The 21,635-nt window shown below is 39.9% G+C and overlaps 1 protein-coding gene across 1 annotated transcript; it reads right to left on the bottom strand.

Moving 5' to 3' along the window:
• Positions 1 to 623: 623 nt before the first annotated feature.
• Positions 624 to 20,717, bottom strand: LOC146369031 (plexin-C1-like). Its single transcript, XM_084910089.1, has 16 exons — positions 19,453 to 20,717; positions 18,318 to 18,440; positions 13,186 to 13,320; positions 13,011 to 13,111; positions 12,829 to 12,934; positions 12,585 to 12,750; positions 12,249 to 12,351; positions 10,666 to 10,741; positions 10,249 to 10,287; positions 10,021 to 10,154; positions 7,064 to 7,243; positions 5,921 to 6,029; positions 3,914 to 4,099; positions 3,667 to 3,834; positions 1,552 to 1,648; positions 624 to 1,425 (listed from the first exon to the last, which is right to left on the bottom strand). The coding sequence occupies exons 1-16, from the start codon at positions 20,455 to 20,457 to the stop codon at positions 1,370 to 1,372; spliced, it is 2,784 nt and encodes a 927-aa protein (XP_084766215.1). The 5' UTR covers positions 20,458 to 20,717; the 3' UTR covers positions 624 to 1,369.
• Positions 20,718 to 21,635: the final 918 nt, after the last annotated feature.

Raw genomic sequence — 21,635 nt, forward strand, 5'->3', positions numbered from 1 at the left:
GACTCAAGCACAGTGGCTGTGGTGCTCATGGTCAGACCAGAAGAAACATGAAGATTAGCAGAGATGAATTTGGATTTAAGCTGATGATGTTTAGATTTATTCACTGAATTAAACTGACTGAGTATAGTGTCAGTGTTGGGGATGGACATCAGCCAGGATAGCTTGTGAGACTGATGACATCCACAAACAGCAGCAGGTCAGTATTATTACTAATGACTTATTATTGGTGGGGATGGTTATCATTATGATACCGATGTTTTTGGTGTCATTGTTAATGACTTATTCTCTCAGTGCGATCATAATATGCTTGTATGTAGGTATGTATGTACATGCATTTTGGACAGATAGAACCAATGTTACCCTACACCCTTCAAAACATTTGCATGTTTTGAAGGGTGTGGTTGTGTTTTTGTTTTTGTTTGTTTGTTGTTGTTGTTTTTTTGGGGGGGGGGGGTCGTCTTTTCCAATTCCCAATACACACCTTTTCCTGTTGTATGCTCTACAATTTAAAAAGAAAGAAAGAAAAGCACACCAGGACATGGGTCTTTGTCTCTGACCACAGGACAGAGTCAAAGACTCATGAATCTCTGCGGTTATTTTCTCAGCAGTCCACACACACACAGTATCTTTAAGTAGTTTTATTGATTTATTTATAGGGCTATTACATGCTATACTATATTGGATACCTCCAAACATGGGTTATTACTAGAGTGCAGCAAAGGACATATCTATGGTCAGCTCTTGGAAGTTGTTTTTGACACACAAGAAGTGACCAAACAGATGGATGCAAAGTAATTGTAAATGTTTTAGAAGGCCTACCAGTATTATGGCTTTCGATTCTCTTTCTCTCTCAGGTAATTTAATTCATGGAAAACAAATGTTGTTGCACATATATCAATATTTATTAAATATACAATTACAGTAAAAATACAATTACTTCATATATGATACAGCCAAAGACTATATCAGGAAAGCAGAAATAGTAGAAGAGTAGGAAATCCATAATAGCGCGCTGATTTAACAAAATAATTCAACACTGTAGGAAAGCTTTTATTTGCATTCCGGAGGAGATTTAGATCAATAACCCCTTTCAAGCATGATGTAAAGTATAAAACAAAATTAATAAATATATACAACAACTGGAATGCACACTGAACGTTAACCTACAGTATCATAAACTGCCTTGAGTTAAGGTCGAATTATGAGGTTGCCAATCAACCAAAATTGAGAAACTTTTAATTTTTTTTGAAAATAAAAAAATAAATACACCTGAATTAAACAACACAGAAATTAATCCCAAGAGAGGGGAAAAACAGACATCAAGACTTCAAATATAATATCACTTGAATACAGAGACGGGCATCGGTGGTCAAAACCCATTCCTATCCGAGCGACTCTTCCGCCACAGATAGATGGCCAACAACACTGAAAGACAAACAGTAACAGATTTGACCTGAGCGGAAAAACTAGAACATCTTCAATTTGCATTAGAAAAGGGTTTCAGGAGTTTTTAAGAAATTGTGTCCAGGTTTGAAGAAAAAGGCAACTTACCAGCAAGAATACCAGGTATCAGCAGGGAAAGTAGTATTGGAAAGACACTGTGTGGTGGAGGATTACTGAGACTCACTGTCTTGTCACCATACTTTATCTAGAAAACACAAAAACGCATTTCACAGAGGGAAGTCTCACCAGAGCACTGGGTCACAGTATTTCCTCTATTACTACTATTTTGAAAGAAATATATCAATTTGAAAACGACTGTAGAGAACTATTGTTATCTCTATGTCTGTTTCATGGTTTTTTGTTTTACTATGTTCGTTCCTTTCATGTCCCATTTCATCTCTGTGTCTTGTCTTCAGCATCTGTTGTGGAAGTCTTGTCTCTGTGTTTATTTACCTCCCAGCGGTCTCTCTGTTTAGTTTTTTCAAGTTCACGTTCTCACCGTTTCCTTCCTGTTTTATTTTGATAGTCCCATGTACATTATGTTCAGTTTTGCTTACTATGTCTCATTACTTCAGTCTTCACGTGGTCTTTGTTGTGTTCTCCCCACAAGCTGTGTGATCCATGGGCCCCTGTTGGAGGCCAGTCTGTGAGTTACTGGTTTTCAGTCTTACCTGAGCTATTTTGAATAGCACATTTTGAGTTCTTAAGCAATAAAGCTATTTTAAAGTTTGTGTTCGTGAGTTTTGAGTCCTGCATTTTCGTCCCACTCTGCTTGCCGCATAGCGAGACCTGAAATAAAAAGACTGATTCTCATTAGCTTTTCCCTCACTTGTTGTACTGTTTCCGTTCAGGTTGCCAGCCCTCACCTGCTGCCTTCCTGGTGGTGCTCCAGTTTCTCCCAGCGTCCTAGCCTCTTGCTCTCCTGAAGCTTCTAGTGCGATCCCCCTCTTCCATAGGTCACTTGCAGTTTCACCCCGTCTTTCAGATGGATGCTTATTTTGGTATAGGCTGTTTCTTCTGGTATGCCAAATACGTGGATGTTGCTTCTTCACGATCTTGCTCAAGGTTGGTTATTTTTTCTTGCATCTGCTGTGTATGGCTCAACAACATCACAAGGGCCTCGTTAGCTTCTTTGTGCCACTTTCCTAATTCTGTCACCCAGCACTGCATTTTGTTAAGTCTTGCTATGTCTTCTTGAGTCGTTTCCTGAATTTCTCCAAATTTCCTTTTCATAGCATAACTGATGCAAGTTAGTTCTTTTTTCACTTCGCTTTTGACTTCAGCTTTGAATATTTTTAGTTTTTGTGGGAGACTCTGCATGGTCACTGTGCTGTCTTCATGCTTGTGTCCATCTGTCCCGTTGTCTCTCTTCATCCCTTTTCAGCTTGGTTAGCATTTCGTCAGCTTTCTTTAGCTTCTTCTTTTGTTTTCCTCACGCGCATGCATCATTTGAACCGTGTCAGTATTTTTTAAAGTCAGTTCTTCCCAGTCAGTCACGTCTCCCTGTCACTGTTAGTTACTGTTGTCTCTGTGCTCCATGTTCTGTTTCTGAGCCCTCCTTGTGTTCCTGGTGTCTTGACTTTAGTGAAGGTTTAGTTTTTCTGTCTCATGTAGTCTCCGTGTGCTATGTGCTTGGTTCTAAACCTGCCATGTTCCACGTCTCTGTGTCAAGTCTGCTTATGTCTCATGCTTCCTGTTTTACTTTGATAGTCCTTGTCCTATGTCAGTGTATCTAGTTTTGCTTCCCTTTGTCTCATTATGTGTGATTAGTCCCAGCTGTGTTTCCCTCCTGTTTCTCATGTGTATTTAAACCCTGTGTTTTCTGTTGCCTTTTGTCACGTCGAACCCTCATGGCTGTGTGATTCTCTGTGTGTTCGGTTCATTAGGTTTCCCAGTTTAGTTTTGCATTGTTTATTTATTCAGCAAATAAAGTTGTTTTCTGAGTTTTGCCTACAAGTCTGCATTTGGGTCCTTTCCTGCCTACCACACACGACCATTTCATGACATTTTTAAAGGCAAATAGCGCTGATTTGATCTTTTCTTCTGCTAATTGTATTTTAAAGCTCAATTAAAAAAAATCAGTAATTTGAAAACATACCAGAAATTTATTTATGGCGTAAATTGTTAGCACAGTACTACACTTCTGAGGACTTTGTAAGGTAATAGAGATGTTGTGATGTTATACCTATTATCACATTAATCACACTTAAAAGAAAGATTTACCTTTAACTCGTAAAATTCTGTGTTGGGTGGCCTTTTAATCCGACAGATAAATGAATCCATCTCTTTACTGGTTTCTTTGGCCTCCAGGATACAGGGGTGTTCCTGTTTGTCTTGAACGCCCCACACTGATAACTCTTCTTTTGACATCTCCAGGTTGTCTGACTTTTTCTGAAACAACAACAGAAGTCTGACCTTTAGTGAGCTGATGTCATATGTTAGTAGATTGTTTCAACAGAAGCAACATTACCTGTATGGTGACGTGTACATCTTCCCCTGTTCTTATACCCGTGAAGCTGGTAAACTCAGGGTCCGGATAGTAGGTGATGTTTGTGGAGCAGGCCAAGGTTTGATTGGCTACTTTCAAAGACACACTGCTGCTCAAAGTTTTTTCAGCTGCAGGTGTGTCATAGGTGAGACTCTGCAAGGACTTTGACTGTATAACACAGAATGTATTTAGTGTGTGGACAGTACAGCAAGCAGATGATGATGTGAAGGTAAACCAAGCACAAACACATTTCCAAAAGAGCTGGCATTCTTAAGTCACCTTATTTTGTTGAGCATAAAGTGCATCCAGAAAGTATTCACAGCACTTCACTTGTTCCACATTTTGTCATGTTTATTCCAAACATTCCAGCAGCTATTCCTTATTCCAAAATGGATTAAATTCACTTTCTCCTCAAGATTCTACACACAGTGTACCATAGTGACAAAGTAAATAATATAACATATACATAAGTATTTCCAGCCTTTTCCATGACATTAAAAATCAGTCATCTGATTTTGATTCAGTCAAAATCAAATCATCTGTCAGATGTTTTTACATCTCGACTGAAGTCCACCTGTGGTAAATTCACTTGGTTCGATGTGATTTGGAAAGGCGCACATCTGTCTATATAAGGTCCCATAGTGGACAGCGCATGTCAGAGCGCATGTAGACCTCTGAGACAGGATTGTATAGAGGTGCAGATGTGGGGAAGGGTACAGAAAAGGTCCCAATGAGCAAAAATGCTGGCCACTCGTATGGAACCACGGGGACTTCATAGTTCTGGCGGCCTGGCCAATCTGAGTTGGGTTATAAGGGCCACAGTCAGGGAGGAGACCCTTCCAGAAGGACAATCATTTCTGCAGCACCTGAAGAACTCTCAGACCATGAGAACAAAACTCTTTGGTCTGATGAAACCAAGATGGAACTCTTTGGCTTAAATGCAAAGCGTCGGGAGGAAACTAGCGCTGCTCATCACCTGGCCGATACTATCCCTACAGTGAAGCATGGTGGTGGCAGAATAATGGTTAGGGTTGAGATGAGATGAATGCAGCGATATACTGTGACATCCTTGAAGATAACCTGCACCAGATCACTCTGGACATCAGACTGAGGGGAATGCTCATCTTTTGGCAGGAAAACAATGCTAAGCACACAGTCAGGATAACAAAGGAGTGGCTTCATGACAGTCTGTGAATGTCCTTGGGTGACCCAATTTAGAGCCCAGACCCAACTGAACCTCTCTGAAAATGGCTGTGCACCGATCCTCATCATCCAACATGATGAGCTGAAGAGGTTCTGCAAAAAACAATGGGAGAGATTCCCCAAAAATAGTTGTGCCAAGCTCATAGTATCATAATCTAAAACAGTTAGGTCTGTAATTGCTGCCAGAGGTGCTTCAACAAAGTGCTGAGCAAAGGCTGTGAATACTTACATGTTATCTTTTTGTTTTTGATAAATTTGCAGGAATTCCAAGCAAATTTATTTCATTTAGTCTTTTTTCGGGTACTGTTTCTAGAATTTTAAATGGAAAATGAATTGAATCCATTTTGGAATGAGGCTGGAACAACTGTAGCGCTCTGAATACTTCCTGGAAGCACGGAGCCTTCAGGAATTCTTGACTAAGAAACTAGAAATATTTACTTTTAAGTTGTGTTAAAACTGTAGCTGTAATAAATGTCAGACTGTAAATCCAAAATCCTCTTCCTCCCTGCTGCACTGAACCATCTGTCTGACCCTCACTTTCATTTTCTCATTCATATATTCAACAGAAAAGGACACATCAGAGTGCATTAAAGAGATAATGATCGGGAACATGAAAACCTACTTTGCTCATTGTTAACTTGAACACTTTTGTAATTAATCGTTCATCTAGACAAAGACGCCAATCGGTTTCCAAGCTAGTGAGTCCATCAACTCAGAGCAGAATGTTAGACTGACGTATTCAATTTATAATAAACAGTCCCATTTCCACTGTGTGTGTCTGCAGACCTGATAGCTGCTGTTTCTGGGAAGCTTGACGTCCTGCTTGGTGTGGCTGTGTTTCACTCCTTCAGCAACCTCCAGGTGTGACCCCGTGAGTGTGAGCTTCCTCTTCCCACTGCCAAACACAGAGCAGCATTTATGCAGAGCAGAGAATATGAAAGACTCTTGATCACAGAGAAGTGAGTCATCCTTGGATCCAGCGGAGCTCACTGAAGAATAACGAGAAGCTTATTGTTTGATGGACCAGAAAAATAACCATCTGTCTATTTTCTTTCCTGCCAACCTGTTATATTTGTAATAAATAAATAAAACTAATGTAGTTTTAGATTCGGATGATTAACACCACCTTGACTATCTGCCTCAGGAAGACTCCCCACTTCACTAGCTGGGCCCACGTCCTCATTTTAGGTTTGACAGCGTTGTAGTAGGTAAAAGTGAATGCTTTGACATGACTTGAGCTGTGGTTTGGGGAAGGCCTCGAAGGGGACCGGCGACGGCTCCCAGGCCTGGCAGATCCCCATGTACTAAATAGAAGTGAAGAAGTTAAAGAATGGAGAACAAGGACGGAGGGAGGGTGGGGCATGAAAACGAGAATGAACAGCTTGCAGAACTGAGGGAACCTGTGTAGACGAGCGTGTTTGGAGGCGTGGTCCTGCTCCTGAAATTATGATACATAATCTCCAATAAAATGATCTGCAGATGATTTTGATTTTGATTAATCAGGTTTGTTATTGCACTTCTTCAGAAGATAATTTCTTAGAGACAGCGCGCTCCATATGTCACATTAAATGAGACATATGGAGCACATATGGCTGGGGGGTCATGGTTTGGTCCTGCCTTCGCTATTGTGGTTGATATGAGGGTAGGGACGGCCTTAGGCGTCTGGGGATTCCCTAGGGACGTTTTCCCTGGAGTTGTTAATTTGGTTCTATATGATAGTTTGGTACTAAAAACTAGCAGTTTTAGAATTTAGCTAAAGGTGGCCTCCTCAAAAACAACTATCAGCACAAGTTTCTTTTAATAATAATTGCATAGAAACTGACATTAAGCAAAGTTTGAGTTCAAACTCTTTCTGTAACCTCGGCTTCTGGAAGTTGTGGATCTACGATCAGCAGTTATCACTAACGAATTGTGCAAAACTAATTTTACCTCATCCAGCTGCTGCTTGGAGTAATGTTGCCGCAGGATGGCAATGAGCGGTAAGTGATGTTGGCGTCACCATGGCAACTACCATCTTTTAGGATAACACACACACGGACCACACCTTTGATATCTGTGCTGGGAATGTGGAACGTCAGACTGACACCAGCGTTGTCCCAAATAGGAGACCTGAGCAAAGACACACAGACTCAGTGACATCATCACGACATGCAGAAAACCTTGAAACAAAACATTGTATAACAATGTTTTGTTTTTTTTTGGTTTTTACTAATTTCGTTGTTTGCACCTTAATTTTTAATGCTTAAGTTATTTTATTGTTTTGTGTGGGAGACTTCATTGTGAATTTCACTGCATGCTGTGTTTTTTCTTACTGTGCAGACAACAATACATTTCTCCTCCTTCTGTTTTACACTCAGAAACCAAACAATCTGCGTTTCAAACTGTGCATCATTTGTCCTAATTTCTGCAAGCCTGAGTCTAAAAGCTCCAAAGCCAAGAAAACATAAATAAAAATCAGCATGTCCAGTAAAAATGAATGTTTGTTGTCAATAAAATCTGTATCAGTGTTTTTTAAACTCATTTTTAACTATTTTGCCATCGATAAGTGCTGGGTGAGAACTCACATATTCCCAAATTGTAGAATATGGTGGTTTGTTACCAGAGATGGGCAGTAACGCGTTACTTGTAACGCGTTACTGTAATCTGATTACTTTTTTCAGGTAACGAGTAAAGTAAGGGATTACTATTGCAAAAACGGTAATTAGATTACCGTTACTTTCCCGTAGGAACGCTGCCTTACTGCGTTACTAAAACCGTGATTTTTTTGCGAGAATGTCTCATGACAGTGACGTAAGCGAGTGCAACGTTCGTGACAACAGCTGTGTGCAGATCAACAATGGATCATATATCGAGTGCGGGAGAGAGTATGAGCGTGCAGAGTTTAAAGCGTGGAAGTACTGACCTTACTTTGAGTTTGATTCCATAAAAAGTGACAAAAACATTAAGTCCGTTGTGCGTGGGAAGAAAACTTCTTTTTACAGCGAAAAAAAACCCCCTAAACTTTCAAGCAAGCACCGAGTGCGCTATGACGTGATGGGAAACTCACAGAGAAACTCGCGGATTCTTCAACTGACCACTGCGGCTCACCTGCACCAGGGCAAACCTCCGCCTACCCCACTCCTAATTTGCAGGTGAAAATAGAGCAAAAGGACCGCTAGTCTTTGATGTTATTTATTTTCTGCTGTGTTTTACTTGCATCTATTTGAAAGACTGAGTGTAAACACAAAAAAAATATTTTATTTTATGTGCTGGAATGTGCAGAAAATAGGTTTAAATGTTAAACAAATTTCTTCCAGTCAGAGAATGTTGCATATAATTAAATTTTTGCTTGATGCATAAAGTTAAAAGATTAAAACTGATAAAACAAGTTTAAAAAAAAAGAGACTTTTCCATTTGATTACATTCTGTATGATGGATTATGTAGAAAAAGTAGAATTGGGCTGACAGATCTATCGCTTTATCACCTATTCAGGTTGTAAATCGTGTTTTTAAAAAGTAACTAAGTAACTAAGTAATTAATTACTTTTGAAAATAAGTAATCAGTAAAGTAACAGGATTACTTTTTTGGGGAAGTAATCGGTAATTAGTTACTGATTACTTTTTTCAAGTAACTTGACCAACACTGTTTGTTACAGAGGTGGGACCAAGTCATTGTTTTGCAAGTCTCAAGTAAGTCTGAAGTCTTTATACTCAAGTCACGAGTCAAGTATCAAGTCCCTGGTAAAGTCTGAAACTTTGAATTTCAAGTCCTTTCAAGTCTTTAGAAGAAAAAAGAAAAAAAATTGCAATTATATGCTAAAAAAGAGACCACTTATCTCAACACATGATGAAACACGTGAACTTACAAAATATACACAAAGTTATTCTGAAATTGCACCTCTATAAAATGCAGCTCAATTAAACTTAGCTGCAAGAATAGTCTTCCTCTGAATGAAAACTGCAAAAGCAGAACTTCCTATTCAGACAAAAACTGCTGAGATTTCCACAGTAGAAAACAAAGACCCATTGCAGTAAATGTAGTGCGCTGTGATTGGCATGTCCTCTCTCTCCTGCCTAGTCTGTTTGTGCACATATGTGTCTGTATGTGTCTATGTCTGAGTCACAGAGTGTGTGCTCCCTGAGTTCAGGTACGGGACCCAATTTCTGAAACAGACCCCGCTCACCATTCACAATTCTGAGATAACAAGCTGCATGTTAGATGCGCTTGTAGGATTGGATTTAAAATAGCATAACAAAAATATCATAGACGTGAAAGCCAAACAATATCATCAGTGTAGCCTGGATAACATTTGCTAGTAAGATGAAGTCAGCTATCTTATCGTAGCAAAAGAGAAGCACCACCTACTGTTCTTTATGCAACTTCAAATGTCAGACAAAGTTGGAAATTGTTCCATCTTTGTCTGTGACTCTCTTCTTGCATGTTTTTTGCATATTGCATTTCATTTTTTGTTGACTACTTCGTAGTTTATGTACCTGAAAGAAATTACTCTTGGCAGCATTTTTGGCTTGAGTGTTTTTTTGTTTGTTTGTTTTTTAAAAATCTGGTTAATTTGATTGGCTGTGCAACAGCTCAGGCACACAGTACGTAGTGTGGTAAGAATGAATGAATGAACAAATGGTGCACACTTTTTATATAATATGCCTGTTAAATTTTAGATTTGGAGTAATATAGCAAACCTTTTCAAGCAAACAGGTTCAAGTCCAATTCAAGTCCCAAGTCATTGGTGTAAAAGTCCAAGTCAAGTCACAAGTCTTTTTTCAAGCCATAAAATTAATGACTCGAGTCCGCACCTCTGGTTTGTAATATGGGTGGAGTTCCCCTGGATTAAAATCTGCTCTTTATTCAGTTATTTCTCAGCATCTTAGTGATCTGTACAGTGACTCACTCTTTTGGAGCACATTCAGCGTGCGTCTGGATCCTCACTCGTGTCACATAACCAAGGTTTTGACCTGATAACACCGCATGGTTACTCCCATAGAAAGACACCACACTGGGAGTGATGGAGTAGATCTCCGGCCCCTGGCAGTAACACACAAAAATAATCAGATCGTTTAGTTTCCTTCTGCTGACATCATGACCTCTACTGGATGGGGATAATGAGGATCAGACTCACAGATTTCTTCCCAGACTCCAAATCTTTGCAAGCTCTGTCCTGCGGGAGGGATACAGCACTTAGCATCTGCACAGCACTGTAATCTATCAGGACTGACCTAGGACCTGTTGTAGCTAACGTTAGTTTAGTTCAAAAAGAGGAATAAACAGAAAACTGCTAATAAAAGTATTGCCATTTTTTTATAATCTAGACATGTAAATCATTGTACTGATGAAGCAATAAGCACTTGGTATTGTTTTGGTGAATAACATTTTTTAAGTAAAAAATTGTTCTTTAGCATCTCTGGTGTATGTTTAATTGTTTCATTTTCTACCATCAATCCCATGTTTCTTGCTCAATGTTAAAAGTGATGACTTTAAAATAATGTAGCACAGACTGATATGAAGTATGAAAATCCAGAAAATCAGTCATTAGTACATCAGTCTTTCCTTGGTTAGCCCAGGAACAGCTGTTTTTGTTCCATCCACAACCAGCTTTGATACACTGCTGACACCTGGACAGGAAACATATTGGAGATGAGATGAACAAAATAAAAGGTGTAATCACAAAAAAGATGAGCATGAAGAAGAGACGGGAAACAGCTTTCTTTTTACTCTGACTGTGAGTTGTTTCAGTCATTTAAGGTGATCAGACTTTCTGTGTGTGGGACTAAAAAAGGACCAGATACAGTAACAAGTCACATTGTGCCTAAGTATAAAACATCGTGGACACTGATCTGATATCATAAAAGACAGCTGTGGTTTTGTTATAACAAATGTTTTACTGACATCAGGTGAGAATTACAGGTCGGCAACCAAAACACTGCATAGGATTGTTTGACTGTGTCTTATTGATTTTTACTCACTGAAAACAGGAAAAATATTTTTAAAATTCCATCTCGTCAGGTTTTCTTGCAAACCTCATGTTTTTAATGTAATTAAGTGTACAATTAAGCAGTCAAAATCTGGTATCCTATACTTGAGTAAAAAAACAATTTCCAATAATGATTTCTTACATTAATTTGATATTTCTAACTCAAGAGAAATACACATAGAAAATGCGAGGAATTAAGGGGGGTCAGTAGGAGGGGGGGGGGTCCGGTGGCAGTGTGAAGACCTCAGATGATCGCGTCCCAACAGGTTTATTTTGTTCACAGTGAAAGTAAGGAATCTCAGAAAAATTATGCCGAGTTAATTGGAATAAAATATTGATTTATTTTTCATCGCCGTTGTGCTTTTTTTTTTAAAAAAATGTAAATTTCTCTTGATTTGCAAACAAAACTGTATGTGAGGGAAACGGAGATCGTTTTTGGATTCAGCACCCTACAAAACATAAAATTTACCAAAAATATTCCTTGCAGCTGAATTTTTTTTTTTTTTGCAGACGTGTCTGCGCTCACACGTCTGGTGGGACTCGCCGAGACAAGAGGAAAGCAGTCGAGGAATCGAGGATGTGACGACTGTCGTACTTTTCATGTGTCTTTTATCTAATATCTCATTTATTAATTTTATTAATTTCTTATATTTTAGTCTCATGTGTGCTTTAGTCTTGGTGTGCACTTCAGTGACTGCAGAAACATTCAGTCTGCGTTATTCTGCAGGAATTACAGGAAAACAGCTGATGTTCCGCCAAGTTGTTCTGACTACAGCTGAATTTAGGAAGCTGTGTTAGTTTACTGTGCTGACTAACAACATCTAACAATAATGATGATGTTGCTCTGGGGAAACTCCAGACCACAGCACATTGCGAGTGCTCACTTGATAAAAATTCCTGTCTAAAAAGTCTCTGTACACCTCCAGATGTCCTTTTTGTCTTGACGATGGCTATACTACACCAAAGTAAAGACCACTCGCTAACAACGTCTGATACAGTTTCATCCAATTATTAAACTTTTCTAGCTTTGGTCATGAAGGTTTCATTCTCTCTGATTTCTAACCGTGACCTGATTGTCTGATCTGTCTGATGTACTGCAGTCTGTCCACAGTGAGTCGTTGAATCATTTCTGATATTGATGGACTTACAACACGAAACTTGGCGCTCCCCTGATGTTAGAGCAGTTGTTTAACGCCAGTCGTTGTGACAGTGGTGATGTCCCAAGTCTGAATTTTACTGTGACATCAAGACCTGTAAAATAAAAAAAGAAAAAAACTTATGATGAATGTCAGTGTCTCTGTTATTAGTGATATGTCTTTTTGAATGAGCTGAACCAGTATATAATAATAAACAGAGAGTCAGAGTACCTCTATCATTATTTCTGAGTATAATATATTTTATGTTGGCAAATGTTGCAAATCAATAAACAACTTTTACTGTGAAGTGTTTTTAATTCTTGGAATTATTTCTGAAAAGCCACTGACCATCAGCAGGAAGTGTACGATCAGACAGGATGCAGGTGCACTGTGGGAACTGTGGAGGAGGGCTATTCGAAACACAAATCGAGCCAGACCTTGCAGCAAACTGACAGGCAAACCTCGATGACACTTCTTCACCCACAGTCAGGTGTGTGTGGATTTTTAGTGAGATCTGAAAATGAAGAACAAAAGTGACAAATAACTGAAATCCACAAATGATTACAGTCCTGAGTGTGTTTGTAAGCTGCACCTGTCCGTTTGTGTCCTTTTCCACTCTGTGGGAAATCATTTTGTGTTGGGACTCATCAGGAATGGACAGCCAGTCTGAATCTGTGCAGTCATCTTCAAATGTGCAGCTACGAGAAGAAAAAGAAATGATCACCAAGTTCAGAATTGTTTGAAGACGTTAGCTGCACGTGTTGTTTCTCTCACCTGCGTTTAGAGCCACACCACACACAGTATGGATCCTGTGCAGACCAACACTGCTCCAGAGTTGTGTACGTGCTGCACTTCGACACAGGAACTCGCTTTATCTAGAACAACAAACACTGTAAAATGCAGCACAGGTACATGTGACGTTCAGATAATCTGTAAAAAATATAAGTACCTGGTTACTAAATGGCACATACACATGTTTCTGATCCACTGGATCCAGATGTAATTTGGGAAACACTTTGCGGTCATCACTGGTCCTGTAGAGCACCGTGGGACAGCCAGCGTGATATTTCCTGTCCACAGACAGCTGACAACAAGAAGGAGATTTTGCCAAGTTTGCCTTTGAACACTGGGTTAAAACTAATAACGGGATCACACCAGCGCAGAAATAAAAAACAAGAAAGTAGAAAACACTGCTACTGTTTTAGAGAACTCTTTGTTGCTGCCTAATTTCATCACATCCTCCAACTGTCATTGTGTTGCTCAGTGTATGAGTCAGAGTGATTAAATTTCTGACTCCATGAAAAATTTAATGTAGTCACAAAATATATTTGGGTCTTAAAATGAAGGTGATGCAGCTTTTTAAATATAAATTAACAGCTTTAATAATAGCTGTAAATACGCTTTTTAAGCTTTGTCTCCAAAAGCAGACAATATGAAAAATAGGATAAACATGAATTCAGGATACTCAGGTGTAAAGAGATGTGTAGAGATGTCATGGTGAGTGTGAGAGTGCAAGGGAAACAAAAGGTGATAAGATATTAAAACGATCAGACACTGACATGAGACCAGTGGAACATGTGGGAGTCCACCGTGAGTCAGCACCACTGGTGTGATAGTTTTTCTGTTTGGTCCCCTCTGCAGACCTGATCACAAGGCACCAACCTCGAGCATGATCTCAAAACAACCCCCAGATCCAAGTTAAAGAAACCCGGTCTACAAGCTGGTTGGCGGTCATGTTAGAGTGATACCGCCAACTTTTGAGGGTTGTACAGATTGGGTCATATCAGCACAGACATTTAAAAAATACATTTAATTTTAAATAGTACAAAGACAATAAATACATTTTTTGAAGCAAAGAAAATGTAGTAAAAAAATGAACACTGACCATTATATCCTTTTTTTGAACTGGATGCCAATACATTTTTTTTTAAAAAGTTACAAAAACAGGAACAAAATTTAAAAAAAGAAAAATATTAGTGGAACATCTCACAACTCATTAAAAGTTTATAGTGATTAAAACCAGTTCAGAGTCCACTTCTAAGGCCTGTAAGAGCTATATTGTAGGTGTTACCGTAAAGTTAAACCTGTTTTTGGCTGGATTGTTTTCGACCTGGTCATATTTTGTTTATATTTCAGGTCCTTTTAATATGCCTGCTGTTTACCTCAGCAATACACCACATCTAATTACGCTGGAGGAGGCTGTAAAACTTTGTGAAAGTCCGTTTGGAGTCCATAAGTCAGTAAAGCTCAGTTATGGCAGTGATACTGAGACGAGTTTTTGAGGATATCCTGAACTTTTCTGTAGGCGAGTGCTGCTAGTTTTGCTGCTGTTAGCAGCTGTTAGCCTCTTTTAGCTGCTGTTAGCCTACATTTGTGAAACTTTCTTTGAAGTGGATCTAATACTGTTGATCTCAGACACTTAATGAATAAACTCTAATATGATGTGAGAATGTTATCAAACTGTAAAGTGTGATTTTTAGGACTATTGAGCCTAAATTAGCTGGCATAATCTCACCTGATAACCACCTGTTGTTGTTTAGCTGCCACAAATAAACGCCTCCTTTTATGTATTTTTAATGGATGATGTCTAAGTTCATAAGAATGTATCGCTTTGGTTGAAGACGTAATGGCACACTTTCTTGTATAACTGATGAGCACAACGTTCTTTTTTCTATTAAATTACCTAAAAATACTTAGTGTACCTTTAAAAGAAGATAACATAAGGTCTGAGAAAGTGGACATCTTTTATTGTTTGTGATCAGTTCACTTTCTTTGCATGTATGAACACAAATGTCATACTGCGACCATAATGACCTTTAACTGACAAACATTTTATATTGCAATTAAGCCAAATAAAGTATTACAGTTGGTATCCATGCTAAAGGTCTGGGTGTTAAAAATGATGGTGAGGTTAACATGGAGCCTCATGGCAGCATTTCAAATGTTGAAACAAACACTTCCATTAAACTCTCAGATCGATTAAGTAATGTCTCAGAGTGCAGCAAATCTGTCTCCTCCTCTTCTCGTATTCAACCACAAACAGAAATGAATGCACTCATGATCCATGCTGCTTCCTTAGAAGAACCCATGCTCTATATAGCAGAATGACTAAGAAGCAGAAAAGAACAGTTTTGCAATAAAATAGAAATATCTGCAGCAAACAGTAGCGGTGCTGAATGACTGAGATCATGGCAACGTTTCAGAGGCCCACTCAGATGTAATGGTGTCATATTTCTAAACAGGATCAGCACGAATGCTGCAATATAGTGACCGGAAAAGGAGTCGTGTCATCAGAAACATTAACTGTCTGCCAGCATCCAGTTAGAAAAACACTTTAGAACACTTCACACTTTACTCCGTCGAATTCCTCTAGAATTAAATGAAATTGTTACATTGTGACAATTACACAGTAGTGTAAGGAATTTAAAGTATTGTGTAACTTCAGGTAATATAGAGGACAAGAGACACAAATTAAATTATTAGCAATTTTAAGTAATGCAAAAATAATTTTAAGCAGTAAGTAATTTCCAGGTGTTTTAGTGGAAAAAGATATACAATGTATATAAGACCCCCCTCGACCTCCCTGTGGGTTGGTATGTCTGTGTTCTTTCTCAAGATTGGCTCTTCTACAAGAGGCCTGGGAATCTGGGGGCAGTGCCCAGTATCTTAGCTGTCCCAAGGACTGTACTCTTCTGAACAGAGATCTCTGATGTTGTGCCTGGAATCTACTGAAGCCGTTCTTCCAATTTGGGGGTTACAACTCCTAATGCTCCTGTTACCACTGAGAGCACTTTGGTATTTCTCTTTTTTCTCACTCTCCTTCCTCACCTTGCTGTCTGCCAGGATGTGGCAAACCCAGCGGTCATTCAAAAGAAAACAATTGCATTTTTTTTGTTCCTTGTCAACCACCACATTGTCTGGTTGGTTTCCATTGGATCTTGGGGACTTCAAGTGGGGCAAAGGTCTTCCTGTACACTATCCCAGGCACTTGGTTGTGCTTCTCAGTGTACACAGCTTTCATCTTACATCCTGCTACTTTGTACTGAATAGTCACTGGGGTACCTTTGCCCAGCCTGCAACTTGGGTCCTGTCAGGTGTAGTAGACTCCTACATGATCATGACAGCACAAGAACAACCATAACTACAAGATCAGAGGCTGTGTCCTTTAAGCTGGCCTTTTTACCGGCTGGCAGGATTTCACTTTGTCTACCTGTCAGTGGTACAGCCTATGCAGGGGTTTGGTCGTCCAGGATAGTTCCTCATCCTGTTCCTCATTAACATGTGTCTTCAACTGCCGAGGCAGTCTTGAAGCAGTTAGTCTTTAGGGACCACCTTCCTGATGTATTTGAGGATGCTCCATGTTCCATTCTGGCTCTGACACTCGCTGATCCTCACCCTCCCGCTTTCCATTGCTAGTAACATGGAGATATCTGTACATTGTGAGGAGTTTTCGTATTTTGATTTCAGTGGCATCAGCCTCCTCCTGTGACCAGCTTATTATTCAATCTGGGTGTCTAATGACTGTCAGGGCCTATGTATTTGTAGTTTTAATCCCAACACTTTTTACCACTCAGGTGGCTGCTCAGTACATATCTTGTCTACTTGAGGTACTTGACTGTGGCTGACCTTTGTGCATCTCTGTCATGTTTCCTGTTGACCTGTGGGATATCCAGGTACTTGTATCCTTTATGTCTGCTTCTCTGCGTTCTGGCAACTCCATCACCTTCACTCTCTTTGCAATCATTCATTGTACAGGAGCTGACTGATGATCTCTTCACTCCTGAATTAATGTCCGTATCAGCTCTCTGCAATAAGCTGGCTTAGAGGGTTGAGGTCTATGCAAAAGCAGTAGGTACAGTGCATCACCTAGATATGTTTGAAACTTTATGGGGACATGAGTGATTGCCTTCAGTGTTGTTGAATGAATGTTCTTAGTGCACTGTTAGTCTGATACAGTGCCAAGCACTCCAGTGTTTGTGTGTGGGGCACTGAGTGTAAGGCTTTCTTGTAGTCAGTGCAGCGGTGCTCAGGGTGGTCTGCCTGGTCTAAGAGTCTTGGTGCACTGCTCTGTCAAACAGGAGTAGGTGCTTTCATCCTGTTTTTCTTTCTGAGCAAGTGTTCACTTGCCTTTCATGGAATGCTGCTAGGGACTTCAGCCAATTCTTCCAGTATTACTCAGTTGCAGTTCAGGGTGCATCTGTTCTCATGTTATTATTTCATTGTAACTGGGAGAACAGAACTGGAGCTTTGGAGAACAGACCATTTATTGTTTATTTCTTCAGCTTAGTGGCTTGAGCTGTGAGCCTTTGTTTGGCAGCTTTCAGAGTCGCACTTATGTACTTATATTGTACTTCATATTCATCTATTCATCATGCTTCTCATTGAACCATTCTGCATCTCAGTAAACTGACTAACATTGTTCCAGACTTCCTTGATTGTGGTTTCAAGCTTTCTTCCCTTCCTGTATAGATCTTTGACCTGACACTCATGTGCTTCTCAGATTACTGTGGTAATATGAGCTCACTGTTTCACATTTGTAAACTGTGCCAGTGAATCAGGGTAGTCTGTCTTGTTTGGGTTTCTACCCTAAGTTAGAGATTCATCTGCTGAAAATCACTTCACTAACTGACATCAGTAGCATCTATCTAACTTTGTGGGAGTGGCAAGAGAACTCAGTTAATCTTTGGCTTTATTAGATCACAGTAAAATGCAAGAGACTATGGCAGAGGAAGGCATTACATGGAGCTGCATCCCTCCATCCATTAAAGCCATTAAGCTACTATTATAATTTATACATGAGCGTAAATGCACCCTGAAAGAAAATACTTTAGTAAATATAGTAAATAGTAAATATTGTGTCAAGCAAGCACAATATGATTCTTTAACGATGTGAGTGAGCTGTCAATACAGAATCTCTGCTGAATAGGTTTTTTTTTGTCAACTACATGAAAGCAGGTGGAGGATGATGAGTGATGGAGTAGAATCCAAGCAGAAGGCAGTGTTAGATACGTGACTATCAGATACTTGATAGTATCTCTAGAAAGTATTTCTATTAACTGATATCTATTACTTAATACACACCTTAATGAGCTGCCCGTCTCCTGTCCCAATGAAGAAAACCATCCAGCCTCTCTGCCTCACTGCCAGCACAGAGGTCATGGAGCTGTGCCTGAAGAGCACTGCCTTCGGTTTCAGGATCTTTGGCTGAAAAACAGGCAACCAACAGATCGGATATTTACAAATAACTAACCAGAAGAAGTACTGAAAGTACCTGATATAGAAATAGCATCTCATTACTCAAAGTCTAAAAAAAGCCTTGTGTTGTTGTGCCATCAAAGTGACCTCTATTTATTCACTTTGTATTTTTGTCTTGTCAAAAAATTAAGTGCTAGCAAATACTTCGTAGTGCCAGTTGAAAATTAAGAAGTACATAATGTGGCAACATGTCACGTGTACTGTTTCAGGGTTTTTTCTTTTCTTTTTCTTTTTTTATTACATCATGTGTACAGTTTAAAACTTAGCCTTAAAGAATCAATGGAACTAAACGTTTTTATAGATCATTTCTGTTTATATACATTTACTTAATTGAATACTAATTAGATGCAGTTTCACACACAACACATCTTGTCTAAACAGAATGATCTCCCATCCACAGCTGCTAAAATCCAGAGAGTTGTGCTGGTCAGCAGCTGCAGCAACATGGTTTTTACTTACAGTTTGGAAAACTAATATTCTGATAATGAATCAATATGAGGTCCTATGAATGCACAGCACCAACTCTACAGAAGGCTTAAGCTGGTCTGTATACTTTATGGTTTTTAATAAATCAAACATCATTCATCTTCACACCAACCGGCAGACAACACAATCCTTATTCAGTCACGACTTTTAGTTCATTTTTTACAATATGAGGCCCTGGATTTTTTTCTGTTTTCTAAAGTCTAAATATTTAAAACTTTTAATGGAATATTTTGTGTCGTTTATTTGATTCGTCGCTGTTATTTTAGTTCCACCATTTAATTATTTTTTGTTTAGTTAATAATACAGTAGATTGTGCCCCTGCACATTTCTTACAGTTGTTATGTCTTTTTGATGCCATATAACAATGACTTAATACTACTTTCTACTAACCAGAGAAAAAAATGGGACAGGTGGAAACAGTTTCAACACAAAAAATAATCATTAAAAAATAAACTTAAGTTATTCAGCGACCCACCGTCACTTCTGTTGGCACAGAGGTGTAGAAGTCTGGATCTCTGTCGGTGTTCGTGCTGTAATCAGGGCTGATGTCAAACACCATCAGCTCGGTGTCGGTGTCTCCTCCATCGATACTGAACACGCCGCTCCAAAGCACCGGCTGCTCCCCCGGGATGACCGAGGAGGCCACGAGTCTGCTGCGTTCACCGTTAGAGACATTGAGAGTCGCGCCCCGCAGAGACCTGAGTGTGTCAGTTTTACTTTTATCGCCTTCGAGCCAAATGAGACGGACTCTGTTTGTTCGAGCTGAGAGCACGTTGGAGAACAGATAGATGGTTGAACTGATCTGAAACCCGTCAACAAACTCCACATCACCTTTACTTTGGATCCCAGGTGTGCCTGAAGCTCCATCAGTCACAGAAAAAATACCTCCACCCTGTTTGTTATCCGTATCCTGAAGCTTGACAGCCTGCTGATTAATACCACACTTGTTGTTTTCGGGCTGTTCTTTGTTTTGTTGGATCGCGGTCAGAATGTAAGCGTCAGTCTGAGTTTTCTTCTTCACACCCACCAGAAAGCTGACAGACCTGCTGCTGTTCTTCAGAGGTCCCACCTGGAAGTGTTCCCTGTACAGAAGGTTAGAGATGTTCTTCAGGTCCAGAATCTCACAGTGACCGCAGTCATCGTCAGTCACACCGCAGCTGATCAGAGAGTCATTCTTTGTGAAAGGCAACAGCACGTTGATGCTGAAAGTTGCGTTCCACTCAGCTGCCTCAGAAACCCGGTAAAACTGGATATCATCCTGCTGGTTTCCGGTCTTTAAGATTCCTCTCTGGGTCAGACTGTTGATCAGACTCAGGTCGTGGCTCAGCTGGTACAGCCTCTCCTTTGTGGCGACGTAAAGTGTGTTTGAGGTCACGGCGAACTGACGGATGTCTCCATTAAACGTGAAGCCCCCATCCTCATCCAGGCACAAACCCGGTTCTCCGCAGAGAACAGAAAGCAGAGCGAGCAGCAGGATCATCTTGAACCTACAGCAATACTTCCTCTACACAGCGAAGTCTGGCACGGCACTCTGCTCTCTCTCTCTGACGTGGTGTCTCAAGACTTTTGCGTAAAAGCGCAGCGTGGGTCTAAAAGCTGAGACGAATACTGCCTTCCTGTTCGGCTTTTTTACATCCTGTCAGAAATTATATCTAAGAGACAAGTTAACAGTAGCAGCCTCTCTCTCAGTGCCATGAAGTCAGAAAAAACTAAGGAAGACAAGACACATCCTCTTTCTGACGTGCACAGTTGTCTAAAGTGTGCAACCTTTTAAGAGCAGCACTCTCTCAGTGTCTACTGCAGTATTCATTTCCGAAAAAAAGTTTCGCTTTGTACCCCTGCGGTGAACAGGAAGTAGTTGAGCGTTGTATTCTTATGGCAATAACGATTTCTTGGTTTTCGCTGCATATGTGTTTGTGAGTACAATAGCCAGAAATAGTTACAACTATACCCGGTCTCCCCTGTTTCTGGCATTTGTTGCTTTTGAGCTCTTTTAAAGTAGTGGATGCAAAATGTAATGCAAACTATTTACATGTCTCTGCTGTTAAATAGTACAGCTATTTTCTCAGCAATACAATTAATACTTGCATGGTATGGTCTCAAACACAAAGAGTGGAATGATGCAATTAATCCCATAGTCTGGGTTAGTTGTAACATGTCCTGTAACACAGCGGTCCCCAACCCCCGGGCCTCGGACCGGTACCGGTCCGTGAGTCGTTTGGTACCGGGCCGCGAGAGTTGAGGCTCAGGTGTGAAATGTATGGTTTTCAGGGTTTTTATCGGTTTTCAGCGTTATTTTGTTATCGTTTTTATCGTTTACTCGGTTTTCCTGGGTCTTTTCACGTGTGTTATGAATAAATCTTCTTTTTTTCGGTACCGGTACTAGTTTTATTTTGTTGTATTTATCCGCGACACCTTAAAGGCCGGTCCGTGAAAATAATGTCGGGCATAAACCGGTCCGTGGCGCAAAAAAGGTTGGGGACCGCTGCTGTAACACAATGAAATAAGGGTACTGACAAAATCTTAATATGTAATCATTTTTATTCAACACCTTAATGCACGTACACACACACAGCTTCAGTGATCCCTTGCGCTCCTATGTAGCAGCAGGGACTCACCACTCAGAGGAAGAAAATGTAGTTGTGCACCAGCATGATT

Source organism: Perissodus microlepis, chromosome 17 (genome assembly GCF_051167445.1).
Source record: "Perissodus microlepis isolate ML-2025 ecotype Zambia chromosome 17, ASM5116744v1, whole genome shotgun sequence".
NCBI lineage: Eukaryota > Metazoa > Chordata > Actinopteri > Cichliformes > Cichlidae > Perissodus > Perissodus microlepis.

What these genes read in the sequence shown, in the direction of transcription:
- LOC146369031 (XM_084910089.1), bottom strand. Translation starts at nt 20,457, where the DNA reads ATGATCCTGCTGCTCGCTCTGCTTTCTGTTCTCTGCGGAGAACCGGGT. An exon ending in CTAACCAAGGAAAGACTGAT is followed by an intron (nt 10,288 to 10,665) that starts GTACTAATGACT and finishes TCCCTCCCGCAG; the next exon opens with GACAGAGCTTGCAAAGATTT. An exon ending in CCAGAAACAGCAGCTATCAG is followed by an intron (nt 4,100 to 5,920) that starts GTCTGCAGACAC and finishes TGTGTTATACAG; the next exon opens with TCAAAGTCCTTGCAGAGTCT.